General features: G+C 49.5%; 1 protein-coding gene across 1 annotated transcript in view; it reads right to left on the reverse strand.

Annotated features, from left to right (window-relative positions):
- Positions 1 to 545: 545 nt before the first annotated feature.
- The window catches only part of LOC138107002 (TOG array regulator of axonemal microtubules protein 2-like), a 28165-nt gene continuing 9127 nt past the window's right edge, over positions 546 to 19583 (reverse strand). Inside the window, exons 3-16 of the mRNA XM_069008333.1 lie at positions 19260 to 19541; positions 17777 to 17865; positions 16680 to 16830; positions 15425 to 15586; positions 13283 to 13415; positions 12341 to 12446; positions 11343 to 11578; positions 9702 to 9854; positions 8431 to 8548; positions 7368 to 7471; positions 5799 to 6003; positions 4406 to 4622; positions 2982 to 3068; positions 546 to 799 (exon numbers count right to left, since the gene is read on the reverse strand). Of these exons, the coding sequence (XP_068864434.1) occupies positions 546 to 799; positions 2982 to 3068; positions 4406 to 4622; positions 5799 to 6003; positions 7368 to 7471; positions 8431 to 8548; positions 9702 to 9854; positions 11343 to 11578; positions 12341 to 12446; positions 13283 to 13415; positions 15425 to 15586; positions 16680 to 16830; positions 17777 to 17865; positions 19260 to 19541 (2297 nt within the window). The remainder of the gene's footprint in view (positions 800 to 2981; positions 3069 to 4405; positions 4623 to 5798; positions 6004 to 7367; positions 7472 to 8430; positions 8549 to 9701; positions 9855 to 11342; positions 11579 to 12340; positions 12447 to 13282; positions 13416 to 15424; positions 15587 to 16679; positions 16831 to 17776; positions 17866 to 19259; positions 19542 to 19583) is intronic.

The raw sequence follows: 19583 nt of genomic DNA on the forward strand, positions 1-19583 counted from the left end.
CAGGGAAACACGCTCCTGCCAGCAGCCACTTGAGGCAGACCAGGGAGACACCCTGACCCACTTCCAGAGAGCCAGCACAGGAACAGCCTGGCCTCCGGGCTGCCCTGGGACAGCAGGGAGCCCAGAGCCCTGTGCTTTCCAGGAATGGCTCAGCTGCACACGCACCCTCCTGCTCCTCTCCCGGCCCCACAGCTGAGCAGCCCTACAGCTACACGGGGCACTGGGAGCTGCACAGCTCATTGCAGGGGGCACTTGCAGGGCAGAACTGTTCCCTGGCAATGTGCCCAGGCTCTCTAGGCTGGCACAAGAGCCTTCCTCCCGCCAGAGAGCGGCCCAGCTCCCGCCTTACCTCTTTGTGAGGCTGAGCCATGCTCAGCCTTCACCTTGTCCTCAATCGGAAGTTGCTTCAGGCACCCCATGCCACGACTAGGAAGGGCGGTGGAGAGAGCGGGGGCAGATGCACACCCTTCCTTTGCATTCTGTCATTTTTGGCACAGCTAAGAAGTCACATCCGGAGGTGTCCAACGCAGCACTTTGTCATCTTTCTACAGGTCATCGACACTCCACCAGCCCAAAATGTTGGAGAGGTTTTCCTGCACGTGCGGAGGCTGGCTGGCAGCATGCTTCCTCAGCTTGGCGCCCATCACCTTGTAGAGGGCGCAGGCAAGCTTGGTGACCACAGTGCAGACATTGGCGCTTCGGACAGGCAGCGCCTTGTTCCCCAGGAAGGACCAGAGCACGGGCAGGGCGTAGCGCTGGACGACTTCGGGGCTCCTGGGATAAACCCATCCCACAAGCGCTGCCGGAAGAGAGACACAAACTTCTTAACCACCAGCCTTAATGCAAACAAGGATCTACCTCTACTTGTGATTTTGGGAGTCTCTCTGGCTAAGATCAGTGAAATAACAGTGAGAGCCTCATGATCCAGAAATGGGCAAAGCAGCTGAACATCCCCGAAACAGAACCACCAAGCTCTCAGGACTAATTTCTCCAAACAGAGCCTTGTACCTGTGGCAGACTTCACACCTTTACTAAATCATTCCACAATTTATTTCTGCATGAACAGTGACTGAAATGTCAAATTGCCGTTTATTTCCATTTAGAAGTTGTCGAAACCCACGCCAAAGATTTTGAAATGCACCATAGAGAGGCAGTTGAGAGATTTCTAATAAAAGGGATGATTCCATTGTTGTGACCTTTGATGTCAAGTGCCAAAAGTCTCATCTGGCTCTTCCCTTTGCTTGGTGGCACACGGCAAAGGGCAGTATTAGACCACACTTGGAAACTCCAGCCCACCAGAGATGGGTGCTGTTTGACAGCTGGATTTGAAACATCAGTGACTAGCCGGTGTCTTTGGCAGAAGGCTTTTGTGGCTTCTAACAAACAGCTGTTTCAAACCTCAGGCTGTCTTAGGTAATTAGCCAGACCCCATTGCCATGGCATTGGAGCCTCTCCAAATTTTAATGGCATTTCCCCTCACAATGTTAATGGCATTTTTTCTTACAATGTGCGCTGAAATAGGGGAATAGAGAGAGAAGAATGCTACACAGGGGACAGAAATGTAACCAAAACACAAGTGTTCTCTCCCGCTGTCTCCAAAGCCTGCTCTCTGCTCATTTTCTGAACTGTATCAAACACAGACAAAAATCTACTACCAACAGGCTCCTTGCATGGCAGATCTGGCTGAGAGATCAAAACCTGATATGGTCTGGGGACCATTCTTATTTTCTGACCAGGCAAAATGTTATGTAGTCGCCATTTATTATTCTGTGGTGGAAGAGACTTCATTTTCTCTATGCTGTTAATCCACCAGCAGTCATCAACATTTAAACAGCTCCTGAAAGTACCTAAAACCAATTCTGCTAAGCAGGAAAAGGCTTACGGTACCCATTTTAAAATGGGAGTTCATTTGAGCTTACATGCAATTAAAGACATCGGTCACTACGCAACTTGCGCAGAGAAATCTCAGAGAGATTGCCACTAAATCTCAGAGAGAGCATCTGCTCTTTCTAAAGAAGTCCTAATTCCAGTTGAATTCCTTTATTTGAAAAAGAGATTAAAATAGCTGCAAAACTAACTTCCCTATTCCTGGAGATCTACTTTATTCAAATGCTCTGTAAAGGGCCTTTGACACTCCAATCGCTGAAGGTGCCCTTTTGAGATTCAGAATGAAGACACAAAGTGTATTAAACCTTGCATTTAAAGATGCTGGCATAATTAGCAGTGGATTTAGCCCCAGCTAAAGCAAGGCTATAAATAAAGCAAGGCTGTACACTGTCTTCTCTAGCATATATTGAGATTATCATTTTTCCATCCCTTGGCTATTGCTGACATAGCAAGCTCCTCTGAGCAATCAATTATCAGCTGCATTTGGAGCATTTTGGGCAGCGCTGACATAGGAAGACCCTGACTGCACACCCTGAAATGCTCAGTCCAATGGCACTTTGACAGCACAGGCAGGGAGCCTCAGCACTCTGCTTCTGCCCCTCTGCCCCCAAAGGCTGCCTTGCACAAAATCCGGGCCTCGTTAGGCTCGTGTGGGCTGAGTTTTGACCTAAGCTGTGACCCCCAGGCACTGCAGGCTTCCACCTCAAAACTTTCCAAGAGCAAAGCAAGAATTCTGTGAGGACAAAACAAATGGATCCCCTGAAACAGCATTTGCCACCATTTTCCCTAAAGGATCAGAGCTGTCCCGGAGCTTCCAAGAGAGGAGCCAGCTTGGGAATTTTTAGCCCCTCCCTTTCCTAGAGGCGGCTTCTGAGATGCCCCAGTGAGAGCTCAGCCCCGAGGCCGAGCGCCGCCCCCATCTCAGATGCTGCACACCTCTGCAGCAGCCAGGGAAAACCTGCCCAATACACCTTCCATGGGTATTGGGCAGGAGGGACAAGCTCAGCACCTCCTGATTTGGACCTGTCTATTCACTGGCATTCCCTGTAAATTCTGCCTCGGAAGACCTCTTGGCTTAGAAGGGGAGGCCATACCTGAGAGATGCTCCGTGACATCCAGCAGAGCTTGGCCCTTCAGTTCACTCCTTCGGTGGCTGAACTCTTTCATCAGTGATACTTTATCTACAAGGGAAACACACATTTCTGCTCTCTCTTCTGAGGTCATAAGACAAAGGCCAGTGGGGAGGGAAAGGGCAGGGGCAACTACATTTTGTAAAAGAAAGGAAATTCCTGCCGATTTTTGAATCCTTTTCTTCTTTCCTTCCAGCCTACTTGGGAGGATTTTAAATTCCAAAAGAAAAGCTCTCCTTTCACATTTGTAAATCCAAAGTTGTCTGCTGTACCAGGAGCTATGTAAAACATTTCACATCAGGGACCTCAAGAGTTCAATCACATGTAAGCAGTGAAAAGGTTTTGCATCCCAGAGCTTTGCAGAAGTGATCTTCTCCCTCCCCTATGGAAAAGGGTGAGAAGGCTCCAAAATTCACACATCCATTCCCACCTGAAGGATAAGCTGTTTTTAAATTGCAGGTTACCTGTGTGGATCTAGGGACAAGACACCAAGTTACTCATACAAGAGCTATTACTGCTCAGTGCCTCAGTATCCTGTGGGTTTCTGTAACATCTGTGAAATCAGATCTTGGCAGAGAGACTGGAAAATGAACTGATTTCCCAATACTTGACCGTCGTATGTATTTTAGTTTTCCTTGTGCCTATCTGTTGCGGTTTTGGGGGTCTTGTTTGAGTTTAGACGCTGTTGCCTGCATTATCCTGCAAGCCTCCAGTCCTACCACTCTAATAAGCCAAGGCAAGCTTTTCCTGGAGACAGAACATGTGTGGGATGAACTGTGGTCCCTCACAGGGTCACCAGGGCTGGCAGTGACAAAGCAGGCAATCTGCTTCATTGGGAACCACTACAGAGCTACACCCCAGTGTGGGTTTCAGTAGCAGGGTATTATTAAGAGCTCCTTTCCTGCATGAAATACAAAAAGGAGGTCCCAAATTATCTTCATGCAAGCATGCAGTAAAGAACTGATCCTGCTGTCCTAATGAAGCTAATGCCTATAATGTGGAGCCTCCCAGGAGGCTGCTCTGCAGAGGTTCTGATGCGCCGGTGTCCCTTCATGCCAACAGCAAAGCTATTCATTTGGGAAGTCAAATGGGGACCAGGAAAACTCCAAACATCCCTTTGGCCCTGAATTCCAGCAAAGCTGTAGTCCAGCACTTCCTCTTCAGACAAGCAGCACAGAGCCAAGGGCTCCTGGGACTTTTGGGAAATGCCGATGCACATTCAGGCCTGTTGGGGGACTGGTGCGTAAGGACTGCACCTGCACAGCTTCTGGTGGATGTCAGCTGGAGGTTTCCACAGACAACAACAGCTGTCAAGGCACTCAGCGTTCTCTTGACTTGCAGAGGCAGAGACACAGTTGAGGAGAGTCCATGCCAGGGCTCAGCCTTACCTAAGTGAGCCATGGATGCTTCCAGCGCTTTCACAGCTGCGGCATAAACCCCGGGGTCCTTTGAGTTTAGGTTGTTTGTTATTCCTTCAACCAAACAGATGATCACCGGGTTTAAGGCATCTTTCAGGACGCCTATGATTTCAGCCAGCACGTCCAGCGCCTTCTGCTTCACTTTCTTGTGCGTATCACCAAGTCTCGGGACAAAATAATCAAAAATCTGTGAAGAGAACAAACAACATGAAAGCTGGATTAAAATGTCCTTGTTTGAGGAAGGGATGTAGAAATGAGCACTCAGCAATGTAAAAGATGAAAGTGATCCTTCCTGTCAGGTCAGCACTTGCTTGCACAATTTTCCTGTGGGCCACTCACTGGAATGGTTGCGCAACCTCATGCTGGTTGAAAGATTTTCATATATTTTGAAGAGGTTTGGGCGGGGACAGAATAGTTCCTATGGTGTTTCTCTCCACATCTAAATCATTAAATTAATCCCATTTATTGATGCAAAACAGTATCTTTGCTTTCCAAGTATGGAACCAGATATTTACAATGCCCGTTTTTCTACACAGTTGTCTCAAGTTCTGAGGGCAGTTATGATTTTGCCAAAACTATGGCTGGAGGAGATCCAGGTTTTGTTCCGTCTGTCTCAGAACCTGTGTCTGGAGAAGTGCAGGGCTCGGATCAACTCTTCCAGGATCCAGACCAATTGTCTACCTAGCAGGTAGACTTCTGAAATTTAATGTGCTGTACCGCTCTCATTAGAGCAGGTTCAGTCCCTTGACAGCCACATTATCAGGCACCATTTTCTGGACAAAGGGAAAAAGCAGCTCCTGGGAGGAGAAGGAAGAGATCTGTCCCTAGCTATTTCCCTCCTTTTCCAAAGAGAAAAAAACGACCCCCCCAAGAAGGGTGAGCACCGTCTTTACCAAGAGGAATAGGGATGCCGATGGAAACGAGTAGCCAGAGTTGTGCCTGTGCAAGACAAGTCGGAGTTTACAGAAGTATCCTTTGAAAAAAATTGGTTTAAACCTGCCCAGCCTGATACTTCTCTTCCCCATCCAAACCCATTTTTTTGTCTAGAGAATAATTGCCACGCTTTCAGTGGCTGCATTCCCTTCACTTAACCCAAGTGGGAGTAGGAGACAGCAGAAGTTACACCAGCAGAAAACTCTGTCCTCATTTGATGAACAACATCAATAGGCACCTGCCAGACAAATATATCTGGACTGAAATAACTTGTCCTGAAGCGTGGAGCTGAATTAAATATTTCAGGGTAAGAGGCACCAGCCTGTCCCACACAGCCAGGATGTAGTGCCAAGACACACTGAATTAACTTTCCTGCTACAGGCTTGGGAAAGGAGCTAAAGGAAAGGAACAATGAAGACACCCTACATACTTGGACAGTGTTAGTGGAGACGAGCTGGGGGCTGGTTTTACACAGGTCTAGGAGGAGTGCCACTCCTTCCATCCGTGTCTTAAACTCCTTGGCTTCCAGGAGATTGTAAAGCTTCTGGAGTGGCTCCGTTTCTTTCACAGCCAGAGGTAACGTGACCTGGGCTTTTGGGCGGCGTAGGAGGCGTTCATCAGAGGTAGACTTCACCCTGGAAAATAAAACCAAATTAGGACCTGTTGGTGATCATACCTTCGGTTAACTGTGAGCAGAACATCTTGCGGAGGTTTCCTAATGATGTGATTTCAAGCTAGAAAATCCTGACCTGAAAAACAACGTGACACCTCATGACAATCATTACAGGAGACAATCTGCAAGCAACATTCTCACCAGTGCTTACTCAGGAAAACCAAGGATGAGATGCATCTCACTTATCTCCAGACAGCTTCCCAGGTACACATGTCGCACTGCTTTGTGAGGAAAGAGAGACGCTACTTCCAAGTTTAAATGCCTCATCATGAGGGAGGTGTGTGTCTTATAATAAGGAAACTCATCCCTCTGGAGAAGTGTCTCTACAGCAGGCATGACAATCTGGAAAAGTAGCTCAGATGCATCTGAACAGATGGATAGGGGCATATCTGAAGGATCCAGAAAATCAGTAACAGGGATAAAAACAGAAGCCAGACATCCCAGCACTACGCTCACATGATTGCTTCCCTAGAGACTAGATCCACAGCCTAACAAACCCACTGGGAACAACTCTCTTGGATCAGCCGGTCTCTTCCATGAGCATGGGAAGATCCTGACTATGCTACTGAGCCATGTGGTCACTCTCCTGCCAGCGCTGAGCATGACAGAGCTAAATAAATCCCCTCTGTTATCAGAGGACAACAGGTACAAGTAGCTCTCCCACTGGCAGGAAGAGACAGCAAGGACCAAATTCCTGTCTCAAATGCTGATTGCAGCACAGGGGGAAATAAACCAAACATGCTGCCCATCAAGCAAACGGTATGAAGGACAGGAATGTCAAGACAAAACGTCCACATTGAGACACCTGTTGACCAAAGTTGCTCAGGAACTGGCTTGCTACTTACTACTCATCTTGGTACTGTCTGAGGGTAAGAAAACCATGGTTCAGGAAGGCCAAACCACATGCATGGGAAGTGCTATTTTGGGGAACGGCATCTTGCTTCAAGACTGGGACTTCTCATCAAAACCCCCATCTGAAAAAGACTGCTCTCAGAGGAAAAAAAACCCTGCTTGAATTTACTTGTCCCAAGTGAGGCAGTGGAGACATGGCCTTCTCACAGCCTCCACAGCACTGTCCTTGCCACTGCACTGGATCTTCTGAGCTGCAACCGATGGGTGTCTTTTTGTCGCCCATTTTTTGTGGAAACCCTTCCAGAGAAGTTGTGTTCAGAGTAATGCAGAAGGAGACATATTTTTTGATAGAGCATTTGTAGGGAAAGGAAACAATCTCTGGCACAGGTCATCTCCACCGGAAAGATTTTCCTGAGGAAGAGACATGTAAAGCTTGTCATGTGCTTTGTCACATCTAACTAAAGTGCTCAGTACCGTTTACTAGAAGGCAATGTGGCCTGGGGCTTCTTCGAGCCATCGCTCCTCTTCTTCACAGGCTCCTGGACAGATGGGTGCTCAGCCTTCTGCGTTTCTATCCCCTACAAAGGCATAAAGAAACCCCATGGATCTTTAGAATGTAAAATAGGAAATTACCTGTTTAAAACACAACTTAGAACCAGGATCGCTGCTACCAAGGCTTAGGCAAACATTTCGGAACTTACAGAAGGAAACAGGCCAGAGGTTCAGTGATGCCAACTCTTTGTTTTCAATAGCCCAAGGCAGGTTGTGGCTGCTACCATACTGAGCAGCAGTCTAAAATCCCAAATGCATTACTCTTGAGCATAAATGGGAATAATGCAAACTGGTAGGGAACGAATGTTCTTAAAGGAAGCTGCAGAAAAATTTGGACTCTTTGGAGGTTGGCCCATTGTGTTGGAAGTTGATTTGGTGCCACACTCACTCTCCCTGTTGCTGCACAAAGGCACACTCCCTTCTATAATGTAGGTAAAAAGAATAAAAAAACCTCCAGGCAAACAAATGATTTTCCACTGGATGCTGCTGAATTCACCAAGCTTCTTCCAGCTCCACAGGGCATGACAGCAGGGCAGTATTGCCAGAAGACAGACAGTAATTGTAGTAATTGGGATTGACTGGGACATCTTTTGTATATTTGGAAATTTTCTTGGCACTACTGCTTCCTGTGTCTTTTGCAAAGACTCTGTTATCTCCAGAAGCACTGTTCTCACTTAATTGCGTCACTGGGGGCAGAGTAGGGATAGTGGGGTGGGGGGTTATGCTTAAATGTAAACCCATTTTCTCCTCTTTCCCTTCCCTGTTTGTGGCCGATATTCAAAATATCCAATACTACACTTTTCCCCTAATACTATCTATCAGTTCCTTTGTGCTCTGCAGATGAACAGGTTGAGGATCAACAGTTCGTTCCCAGGAGCAAAAGGATTCGGCAGAAAAGGAATGAGATAAGATTAGGTATGTTTGATCTCATATCAGCAGTGGCAATACTTGCACAAAGGAGACATGTCTCCTACCAAGCACTTACTTTCTTCTTAATTCTTGTCAGAATATCTTCCAGGTCACGGGTGGAAAAAGATTGTTCCAAAAGCCTGTTAAATTTTCGGTGACTCAGCATCATTTTCACCATCTCCTGTCCATAATGCCTAACAAGAAAGAAAGAAAGAAAGGTGAACAAACAAAGGAGGAGTGTTAACAGAATAAGCTGATACCTTAAACTCAGCAGCTGCCATACCTGCATGAGAAGGCATTACCTACTCAGCAAAGAGAGAGATTTACCTCCACTTGTCACTGCACAGTGCTGTCAGCTGAACACAAGAGACAAGAGGCGAACGTGGGGCAACAGAAAATACAATCTCACTCTGAAACTGTGGGTGCGCTTCTGTGGCATCGAAGGATCCCAGGGAACAAGCGAAACACCTCTGCTTTGAGTCAGAGCTTATTAGCAGTGCCTTGCTGCCATTGCACAGTCATTTGCCTTTCTTTAACTGGCAGGGAAGCCAGGACCAAATGCCTCATGCTTGCTTTTGATTATTCTATACCATATGTATGCACAGGGGCAGCTAGTTGCTCATGCGTTCTTGGCAGCTATTAATGGGAATTTAATCCTCAAAGTAAGGGGATTTTGGTGGTTTGGGTTGATTTTGCCACTAGGAAACCACAGTTTTCTTCAAGAAGCAATTTGGAGGTCATTCAGTCCCAGATAACAGCATTATAGAAATCTGCAGAAGAGGTTTAGAAAGACTGAATACATTGGCTAAAGATCCCTGGAATATTTCTAGGAAAGTCTTAAGTTAATGAGAAAGAGATGTATGGGATCCTTCAGTGATGAACATTAGCCAACATTTTGGCTTTGTCTTGTGCACCTAAGGCCAAGCAAAACTGTTTGACTGCCTCATCTGATGGCTCTTTTGATCTCAGGAAAGACTCATTCCAGTCCCAGGAAGCTGGCAATGCTCCCTCTTGCGGGACAACCTCAGGTTCCCCAGCACAGTCATTTCCCCAGACAAGCCAGGGCAGTGGTCACAGCACCAAGCCTGACAGAGCTCAAGAAGCGTTTGGACAATGCTCTCGGGCACATGGAGTGACCCTTGGGGGGCCCTGCGCACGGGCAGGAGCTGGACTCGATGACCCTGATGGGTCCCTTCCAACTCAGCGTATTCCGTGACTCTGTGAACCTCATCCACACAGTGAGGTAACTTAATATTTCCTTTAGCTTCCACTCTTCTGTGGTTTTGCCCTTTACAGCCAGACACCCAACAGTTTTCCTGTTTTAGGAGGGGAAATGAAGATCATTACCTTGTGTCCTCGTGACAGTCCTGAGCAAGCGTCCCTGCCGCGTGCGCCAGCCTCTCAGCCCTGGGCGTTCCTGCGAGCTTCGTGACTCCAGTTTTCTCCATCAAGGACAGGAGGAGTTGGGCCGCGCACTTCCGCACCTGGACGTGGCGGCTCCTGGGAAGAAGAGAGCAAACACTGGGGCACAGGGAGCAGAGGGACACAGCGCAGGCCTTGGCCAGAGCATGCTGTCATTGCTGGGGGAAGGAGGCCTGGATTCTCCCTGACACTTGGGACACCTGTAGAAGGTTCTGTCCTCAGAGAACCACAAAGTTAGCCCTGTACAGAAGGACTGCCTGCAAGCAAGAGCGAGGAACTCAGTCTCCCTGCACTATCTGATACTCAATGTCTTTCCCCAAATTCACTCGGAGAAAGAGGGAAATTAAAGACAAGCCAGGCTGACCCATCAGGGGCCAGCCGCTACACAGACAGCTGCAGCAGGATTGAGGATATTTCCACCCATTTACCCCCAAATCTGCAGACCTTGGGAAAAAAACAAATGCAGGCAAAACACGCTGTGGGACATGAAGTTGCAGAATATCCAGCAATGCAGCCGGTTTCTTCTGTGAGGCTTGGCAAGAGATACATCTGAACGTTTCCCCCTTTTCCAAAGCTGAGGAAAGGGTGGCAGTCAGTTTAGCCAGGTTGTCCTGTTCTAGAGAGTGTCTCTTGGGGACTATCAGGCCCAGCACCAACACTTAAGGCAGCACCTGGTTCAGCTGTCCCATGGCAGTCGGCCTGTGAAGGTGCCTGTACAGTGATTCATCATCTCAAGGCTAACATGAGACATCAGTTTGAATAGAAAGGGGGGCTCTAAGGCCAGGACAGTCATACAAGACTCCTCTTGGCCGGAGCTGCACCTGCTGTGCAGGCTGTGCCACACCCAGCACGTTGTCCCCCATGTGCTCCATGCCCCAGCAAGAACCCTCCTTACTTCTCAAGGGAATGGCATAATGAGGATGCATGGTTTTTCCCAGGGCCTCTGTGGTTAGGGCTGTGAAATATCAAAGAGCGCTCACAGCTGCAGTTGCAATTGTCCCTCTTCCCACAAAACCACAGGGCTCTATCCTTAGCCTTTGCAGGCACTTTCACTTGCCCGCCATTCACCACATCTAGGCAACTCGGACAGACTGGGAGAACTCCAGGAAGCAGCAGCAAGCTGAGTCAGGGGAGGTTGAGGTTGGATATCAGGAAAAAGTTTTTCACCCAGAGGGTGGCTGGGCACTGGAACAGGCTCCCCAGGGCAGTGGTCACAGCACCAAGCCTGAGAGAGCTCAGGAAGCCTTTGGACAACGCTCTCAGGCACATGGTGGGACCCTTGGGGTGTTCTGTGCAAGGCCAGGAGCTGGACTCGATGATCCTGATGGGCCCCTTCCAACTCAGCATATTCTGATTCAGCTCTGTGATTCTGTCAACTAATGGGCTGCACGAGGGCAGAAATAGGTGACAAGAGGAAAGAAGTGAGGTTGATCGGAGAGTCACTGAGTTCACAGAAGATGCAGGATACAGGACCCTTCCCTCCCACCATTCCCATTCTCTCTCTCAGCCCTTCTCCCCCCCACACAATAGAAGGTGAAGAATATCACTAAGACAAGAAGAACCTACTGGACTCCACTGTCCATGAGAGCAGTCATTGCTCGTGCAGGAGTCACATGCTCCACCATGACTCCCAGGGTCTGACTGGCTGCTTTCTGAACAAACTCTGGGGAGTTCCACACCATCTGGAGAAGGACCCGAGCAACCTCATCCACCTCCGAGTCCATGTCCTTCTGCAAGGTCACAAAGAGCTCTCCAAGAGTGACGATTGCACAGTAAGACACCTTTGAGCGAAGGTTGGTCACCTGGGGAAGTCATGAGGGGAAACATAAGAATCACCTTGAAAAGAAAACCAGTTGCCTTAGACAAAAGTCCCAGGAAACGACAACACTTCCAGCTGTGTCCTGGGGAACACAAAAGCACAGGCAGAGCAGAAGAGCACAAGCACAGAAAGGCACTTACTCTGGCACCAACTTGTGCTAGGCCTCAGGCCTGCTTACTGCAGGCCTGAAACATATTATTTCACTTAAAGTGTTCTACTTAACTCTTCTGTAATGTCCACTGCTTTGGTTTTAGGCCCTTTTATTCAAAAAACAAAGAAACAAATTAAAGCAAGGGCTGCTCTCAAACCATAAAGGCACAAGCCATAAAGACAAAGGAGTCATTTACTCCTGTTTGAAAAAGCAACAGCAGCAGTTGAAGCCCTCAGCCAGGAAACAGAAAACACAGGCTCAAGTCTACAGACTAATTGGCAGGGTTGAATCACAGCTTGGGCAGAGATTTGGACTGCAGCAAATAACATAATTGGTGTCTCCGTTTCTGCATTTGCACGTTGCATGATAATGGCAGCTCGCTCCAAGAGGAGAGTGCCCGAGAGTGCCCGACCTAGCAGTAAATAGAGCTACACGTGCACACAGATCCTATAGAGAGCTGACAGACATGAGAAATATAAGGTCTAGAAACAGAAATGAAGGCAGTCCCTGAGCACACAGGGAGATGAACAGGCACATATCTACTCTACACACCGTGTATGAGGCACGGAGGACGATTCAGAACAATGTTCTTACCTCGTTGGTAAGTGCCAAGCAAACCTCACGAAGTCTACAAAGAAGGACTTCTGAGTGGGACTCAGCCAGGTGTTTGATGCTGAAGAGTCCCTTCTCCTTCAGCTCCCTGAAAGGCAAGTACCAAAAAGATTGACTTTCTCTCCACCCAAGAACTAGGCAGCACCCTCTGAAATTACCAGGCTGGTGGCTCAGTCAAACAAAGGGAGGTGCTTTTCAGGCAGTACTTGATGAAATCGTGGCACTCGCTGCCACAGGTTGCTGTGGCTGTCAAAAGCATACACAAATCCAAGAGGCAAACAGAGGGGTTTCAGAGTCTTCGTTTGTGGCCGTTTAACAAGGCAGCCTTTCTGAAGTCTCTGGCACATGAAGTCCCTATGTCAGTGCTTCCTGGAAGCTGTGAGACCGTGCCATGCTGCTGTTTCTTGTCACCTCCCTGTGACTCTATGGCACAACTCAGTGCATTTCTCAGAAAGAAGATCTCCCTGTAGCTGCTCCTGGGACTCACATGCGGAAGGTCACAGGCAGACCCCGACTCCTGCCACTGCTGCCAGCAGTGGGGCCAGAGACAAATCTTACTCAGTCCCACTGCAACCCGAGGCACCCAAATCTCTACACTCCAAACTGCTGCCATCCTGCTTCTGGCTTCAGCCAGCAAATCATCTTGTCCCACAGCTTTCTCTCTTCCCTCAAGATTTCCTTTGCAGCTCCACAGAGCAGCAGGCAAAGCGAGGAAACAGCACGGACCTGCTGCAGCTGGAGCACTGCTGCAGAGCAAGGCCAAGAAAAGGCTGCTCTCAAATCTTTATCCTCTCTCTGCTCTGGAGTGGTTTCACTGGTGCCCCTCGGCCCTCTGGGCTGTTGGGGCTCAGAGGCACTAGCAAGATACTCTCCTCACCTACCTTAACGCTAAGAGGGAGAAAGAGGGAACGGGGCCTTTCTTACCAGTCATCGCTGCTGAGCAAGGAGAGTGCCTCGAGCAAGGACTGCTGTGGCTCCAAAGAGGCTCCGTCCTTCTGCCCCTTCCCACGGAGCGGCTCCTCTCGGCGCTCGGCACCAGTGGCCGTCTGCGGGGTCACTGTAAGGAGAGGGTCAGCCCTGAGCGCTGCAGCCCCGGGCAAGGCACCCCGCCATGGAGCGGCCTGCAGCCCCATCTCCCAGCCAGGCTTCCATGAGGTACAAACTGGCACTGGCTCAGAGAATTCCCTGCTCTCTGGCTCCTTGCTTTCTCCCAGCCCCCCCCAGCTGGGCACAGCTCCTTGGCTAAACCTGACAATTGCCCACACAGCGCCAGCTCCCGAGTGCCACAGGTACCACAGCCAGCGGCACCTTCCTGAGGCCGCAGAGCTCCCACTCCCTGTGAGACAGTGCCCACCAGCAGGACTTGCTACCCCAGGAGGGACCCCTCAGCTGCCTCTCTTGTCTCAGCACCCTGATTTCCCCGAGCCCTGAGGACAGAGGCACTCTGCAACTCCCTGAGGAAAGACCTGCAGCTGCCTCGTGACAGCACCAAGCCGAGCCTGAACAACCGAGCCCTGCTGGGCCCGGCTGAATCCCCTCAGAGCAACTACCAGGGAACAGCGATACCTGACCCTTCACACCTCACAGCGCCTCTGTTCCCATTGACTTCAGCTGCTCTAGACAGAGGGCAGCTGAGTGCACTTACATTTCAGCCTGCTATTGAGAAGGGAGTAGTTCATGGAGTTTGTTCTTTCTAAGCATCAGGAATCTTTACTATTTCGGTAAAGTACACACTGGCTGTATTTCAAAGATGCTGAGGTGAAATTTGTTTGCCATCAAATGGACTTGTGTGCACACTGTGCAAGCCTAAGCTTTCTCTTATGGAAAAATGGAATCTCTAGCCCAGATGGTTGATAAAAAAGCCTTCCAAATGCAAATTGATGATATGAATACCTAAAGACAGATGCAATTTGTGGGCAGATGAACTCTCTTGATAGTCAGTTTACAAGGTATGAGAAAATTCAGACGATAAATCCATTTCTTATGAAACCCATTTGTCATCAAAAGGACTGTTCATCATAAATTTCATGTCATGCACTCAACAGGTCGTTTTCTAATGTGTACATGGAAACATCTGAGCTGTCTCAAATGATGGAGTTTAAATATTGCACAGAATCTAGAATATTCAGATGGGAGCTAATCTGGCTGTCACTGATGTAGCCCTGTCACTGCCATCAGTGGTGTCACTGCAGCAGGATGTCGATGTATACATCTATATTCAGAATGAATGGGGAGCCACGTCAGGCTAGTTCTGGTCAATTGTGACCATGGAAGTAGCATCACTAGAAAAGAGCACTCAAAGTATCATTCCTAGCTCCCTTCTTCTTATCTCACCCTACTCAGGATCATAGCACAGGCAGGCTGCCCTCAAAGGAGAGGCAAGAGCCACTAGGGACTATGTGCTGTGTATTCACGGCGGGCAGCAAACAGCCTGGGAGCACCAGGCAGCCCCTCCTGGCTGTCACCTGCTACACAGGCCGCTGTATTTGGGTGGGGTGACACAGGAGGCGCTGCTTGTTCCCTCTTGGCATTGCAGGCCGTGGGATGGCAGCAGCGAGAAGCCATTGGGCACTTCTGGGAGCAGCAGCACGGCTGCACCAAGTGGCTGACTGCCATGCAGAGACAACCCTTGCTGGGAGAGCAGGAAAGCTGGCTGCAGAGCCGGACAGCAGCACAGGCAGAGGGCCAAGATGGAGAGCGGACAGTTGATCGTGGTGGTACTCGGAGGTGCACAGTGAGCACACCCTGCCAGACTGCCCCGAGCTCATCCCTGCAGTTACAGCTGCCTCCTGGCACCAGTGCTGTAGTTTGGTCTATCAGGATGGGCAAAAGCCAGAGCTTAGGTCTTTACCACTACTTTATGCAGCTCAGCTTTCCAATGGATCTCTAAGAACCAAGTGCTCCAGTACTGCCGAGCTGGAGTAACTCAAGAGTAGATTTGCTGTCCATTCTCAGCACAGGCTATGAACCCAAGATCCCAGCTGTGGTGGCTGAGGCAGGAGGCGGTTTGCGCTCCTTGTGCAAGGAAAACCGGTGCAGGAAAAAGCTGCTGTGGAGCAGGCTTACCTGAGGAGTTGCGTGGGAAGCTGCCGTCTCCATGGATGATGGGCTTATTGGGCAGTAAGGGCACATTGTCCTGCTTCCTCAAGACCTTCTCCTTCAAGGCACTACCAGGGTGTTTTCTCTGCACACTGGAAGCTGTGCCATTGACAGGCAGTAGGCTAAAGCCTGCAGGGACCAAAGAGGAGCTTGGGAGTGGAGGCTGACAATGGAAAGGCCCAGAAAACTTGCTGGAGCTGGGTAACGTCTCTTTGTTATCCCAACGAACTTCAAGTATAACAGTGGCACAGTACCATGGGAAAGTGATCACAGAATCACAGACTCCTAGAAGAGTTTGGGTCTGAAGGCACCTTTTACCACCATCTAGTCCAGCTCCCATGAGCAGGGACATCTTCAGCTAGAGCAGGTTCCTCAGGGCCCCATCTAACACGGCCTTGAACACCTTCAAGGATCGATCAACAACAGCTTCTCGGGCCAAACTCTTCCAGTGTTTCATCCCCTTCATTATAAAAAAGTTCTTCCTAATATCTAATCGAAATCTACCCTCTTCTGGTTTCAAACCAAATTGCAGGGATGCTTCCCTGAAGAAACAAGGAAACCCCAGTATTGCTTTTCTTTTGTTTCCCTGTTTCAGAAGCTGGCTGGGGAAGTTCCCAAAAGAAAGCGCAGATAACCTTGCGTGATGCCCTCGGGCTGAGTGCTGCCTCCTGAGGTCCCTGCTGCTGCCCTGGGGCAGCGCACACAGCACTGCAGTCAGAGCCCCTCAGCCGGGATTCAGTCGGCAACGCTGCTTGCTCCTGGGGCTACAACAGAAGCACTGGCTCGGGGCTTCAGCACAGCTCTACAGCGCCAGCTCCTCAGCAGGGAGTGGTGGGAGAAGGGTCTCTGGGGTTTTCATTAGAAGGAGTTGAATTTTGTTTCTTCCAGGTTGCACCTTGGTTGAAAAGCATTCTTTTGGACCCACTTTTCCTGGAGGCTGCTAGCCAGGAGAGAGTCTGAAGCCCCAGTGTACTTTGCAAGACAGAATTTTACACTCTGAAGGACTTCAGAGGGGAAGGTGGGAAGCTGATATTCTGTTACTGACTCAGTGAGGCCCTGGGCAAGACACTTCATGCCTCTCCATTTTTCTTTGGGGACCGGAAATACATCCTATGCAAACTCCCACTTGGATGCGAGTGTAACAGCCCCCCGGTCTCAGGGCAACACTGTGCAGAGGGCAAGCGAGTGATCAGAAAGGACCCCAGGTGTAGCAACCACTTACTTGCTGCAGCTGCATCCCCGGGGTCAACTGTCTGTGGAAGCAGCTGCAAGGACGTTTCCTTTTCTCTCTTTGTCTTGATCTCTGTCTCCAAAGGCCCCATTGGATTCCGCTCTAAGTTCCTTTGAGCCAAAATGCACAATGCAGCACGGATCTACATGCAATGGGAATGCATCAGAGACTGTAAGCAGAGACACACAAACCAGACACAACATCTCATCAGGAGCACAGAGTCCATCGAGTTCCACAGTCCTTGATGCAGCTCCATGTACATTCCAATGGTTCCTGAAGAATGTCTCCTGTCCTCACCTTGGCAATTACACACAGTGAGGTGGAACGCTTTATTGCCATAACCTTCCACTGCTCCAAGGTACTGTTTCTCCGCCTATGTCAAGAGGCCCTGCTTGAAGCAAGAAAATCACAGGAGTGCTCCAAGACAGATGAAGAGCCCACATGACCGGTGGGCAGGCAGTTCCCTTCCTACATGGCAGGAAGAATAAAAACCATGTGCAATACGCAGCAAGGAGGGGTAATTAGCTGTTGCTTAACACTCATGGCCAGGAATTGCAGCAGTTTCTCACTTCTGGCTTCTGAAGGACTCAGCTGCTCTCAGAGACCGTGAGGCCAAAAAGAGGAGTCACGTGAAAACAAGTTGCAGAAACATTGATGTTAATGTGCAGAAAAATTGAGAGTGAGAGGGCTGTGAGATACAGCAAGAAAGGTAACCAGGAAAAATCAAAGTCTCCCATTTTATTTTGCAGCCTTGCTTACACTCAGCATTAGAATCCTTGCTTCTGTGCTTCCGAGGATGCACTTTGCCCACATTCACTGATGTGTAGCTTGCTCTGCCATTCAGAACTTCTCTACAAGGGCCTTTGCACATAAAGAATGCTTCTGGCATGACCTTAGCACCATCTCCAAACCAGTGACCTTGCCACCACTGGAAATAGCCAAGCAATTGCTCTGGAGCTGTCAAATATATTCCCAAGAGAATCCCCATCCCCCAAGAGTGGAAGATTATGATTTTCAGGGACATTTTGGGCCAAACACTAAACAGTCACTGGAAAGGAAGTCTGCTCATCCCTGTCCTTATCCCTCACCTTTTGAAAGCCATCCTTCAGGGCTTCGGCATTCGTAAGGCCAGCACCGGTGGGGTGATCCGTCTCCTTGGCCTGGCTCAGTGGGAGGCCTGTTAATGGAAGCAAAGGTTCCTGTAAATCTCTGGCACACTTCAAGCCCCCAACAGCGCCACGCTGGGCAACAGGCAAGACAGCTTCCAGACTGCGGAGCTCTGATAAGGCCCAGAGATTGTGTCTGAGAGCAGCAAGGTACATATGCCTAGAACCTCTCCCAATGGATGGGCTACTGCCACAGTGCACTGGCAGCAGACATGGCATTGCTCTGTTGGCCAGCAGAGTGAAACCTCCTGCATGATGAAGGCCTCATCCCTGGGTGCTGGAGAGCCGCTGTGTTTGATAGAGAAGGGCAGAGACGGAGCTTGCTCCTGACAGAGATTCTTATCTGCCCTAATTCATGCTGATTTTAGTACACATCTTCTTCCTGGGTCCTAAAAGAACTCCTGGGTTCTAATACCTGTAAGCATTTAGATCAATATTTTCTTCTCTTTGTTGCAATATTTTAGAGGACATGAAAAGAAAAGCTTAGGATTGCAGGAGTGTTAGCCAAACGTGAATTGTGTTCTTGAAACGGGATCATTTGCTTTCCCCGAGGATTTTCATTCTAAACTGTGTGAGATTGGGCCACTTTCAGGCCAGTCTGACTAAAGGCTGATTTTCCTAATGGAAGTGGAACAATGTAACTCGTTCTGAAATACTCCCCAACAGAGCCCTTAAAACTCAGAGGATGAGTCACTCTTTACATGGCTTCACAGAGGATAAAATCCCGTGGCAGCAAAGTAGCAAAAAACCAATGTCTTAAATCAGGATTTTTTTCCCTGCAAAATGGTCAGCTTAATAATAAAAAAGAGTTAGATATGGGCTTTGAGGAAGGAGGGCTATTCTGGATTGGGGGCAAGGCCTCGGAAGGTAAGAGCATCTGGGAAGTTAACAGGGAAAAACTACTGACTCCAGGGTAACCTCCTTGGGAGCAGTGCAGTCAGTCCCAAGTGCAAAGTGGAGACACAAAATGTAACAGAGGCCACAATGCCAACATAAAGTATCTGAAGCTACACTATTTCATTGGAGAGATTCCCAGGTAACTTCTAAAGAGCTGCACAGGGAAACACGCTCCTGCCAGCAGCCACTTGAGGCAGACCAGGGAGACACCCTGACCCACTTCCAGAGAGCCAGCACAGGAACAGCCTGGCCTCTGGGCTGCCCTGGGACAGCAGGGAGCCCAGAGCCCTGTGCTTTCCAGGAATGGCTCAGCTGCACACGCACCCTCCTGCTCCTCTCCCGGCCCCACAGCTGAGCAGCCCTACAGCTACACGGGGCACTGGGAGCTGCACAGCTCATTGCAGGGGGCACATGCAGGGCAGAACTGTTCCCTGGCAATGTGCCCAGGCTCTCTAGGCTGGCACAAGAGCCTTCCTCCCGCCAGAGAGCGGCCCAGCTCCCGCCTTACCTCTTTGTGAGGCTGAGCCATGCTCAGCCTTCACCGTGTCCTCCCTGGCAGTGACCCCGGGGGCAGCGCTGCTCAGCTGCCCCTGCCGGGGCTCCTGGGCCAAGGCCCCCTGAGCAGGCTGCGAGCGGAGACCTGCACTGCCAAGGCCGGGCTTCCGCACGTCAGTTGGCACCAAGCCGAAAAGTTCAGCCAGGTCCCTTGGGAACAGAGGCATCCCAGGTCCTATCACACACCATGAATTTTTTTTCTTCCTCTGGGCTTTTGTTGTAGACTCAGAAGAAGCTGTAGATCAGGTACAAGGGAAGAAGTGAGTTAGTTGAACTC

This window comes from Aphelocoma coerulescens, chromosome 3 (genome assembly GCF_041296385.1).
Source record: "Aphelocoma coerulescens isolate FSJ_1873_10779 chromosome 3, UR_Acoe_1.0, whole genome shotgun sequence".
Taxonomy (NCBI): Eukaryota; Metazoa; Chordata; class Aves; order Passeriformes; family Corvidae; genus Aphelocoma; species Aphelocoma coerulescens.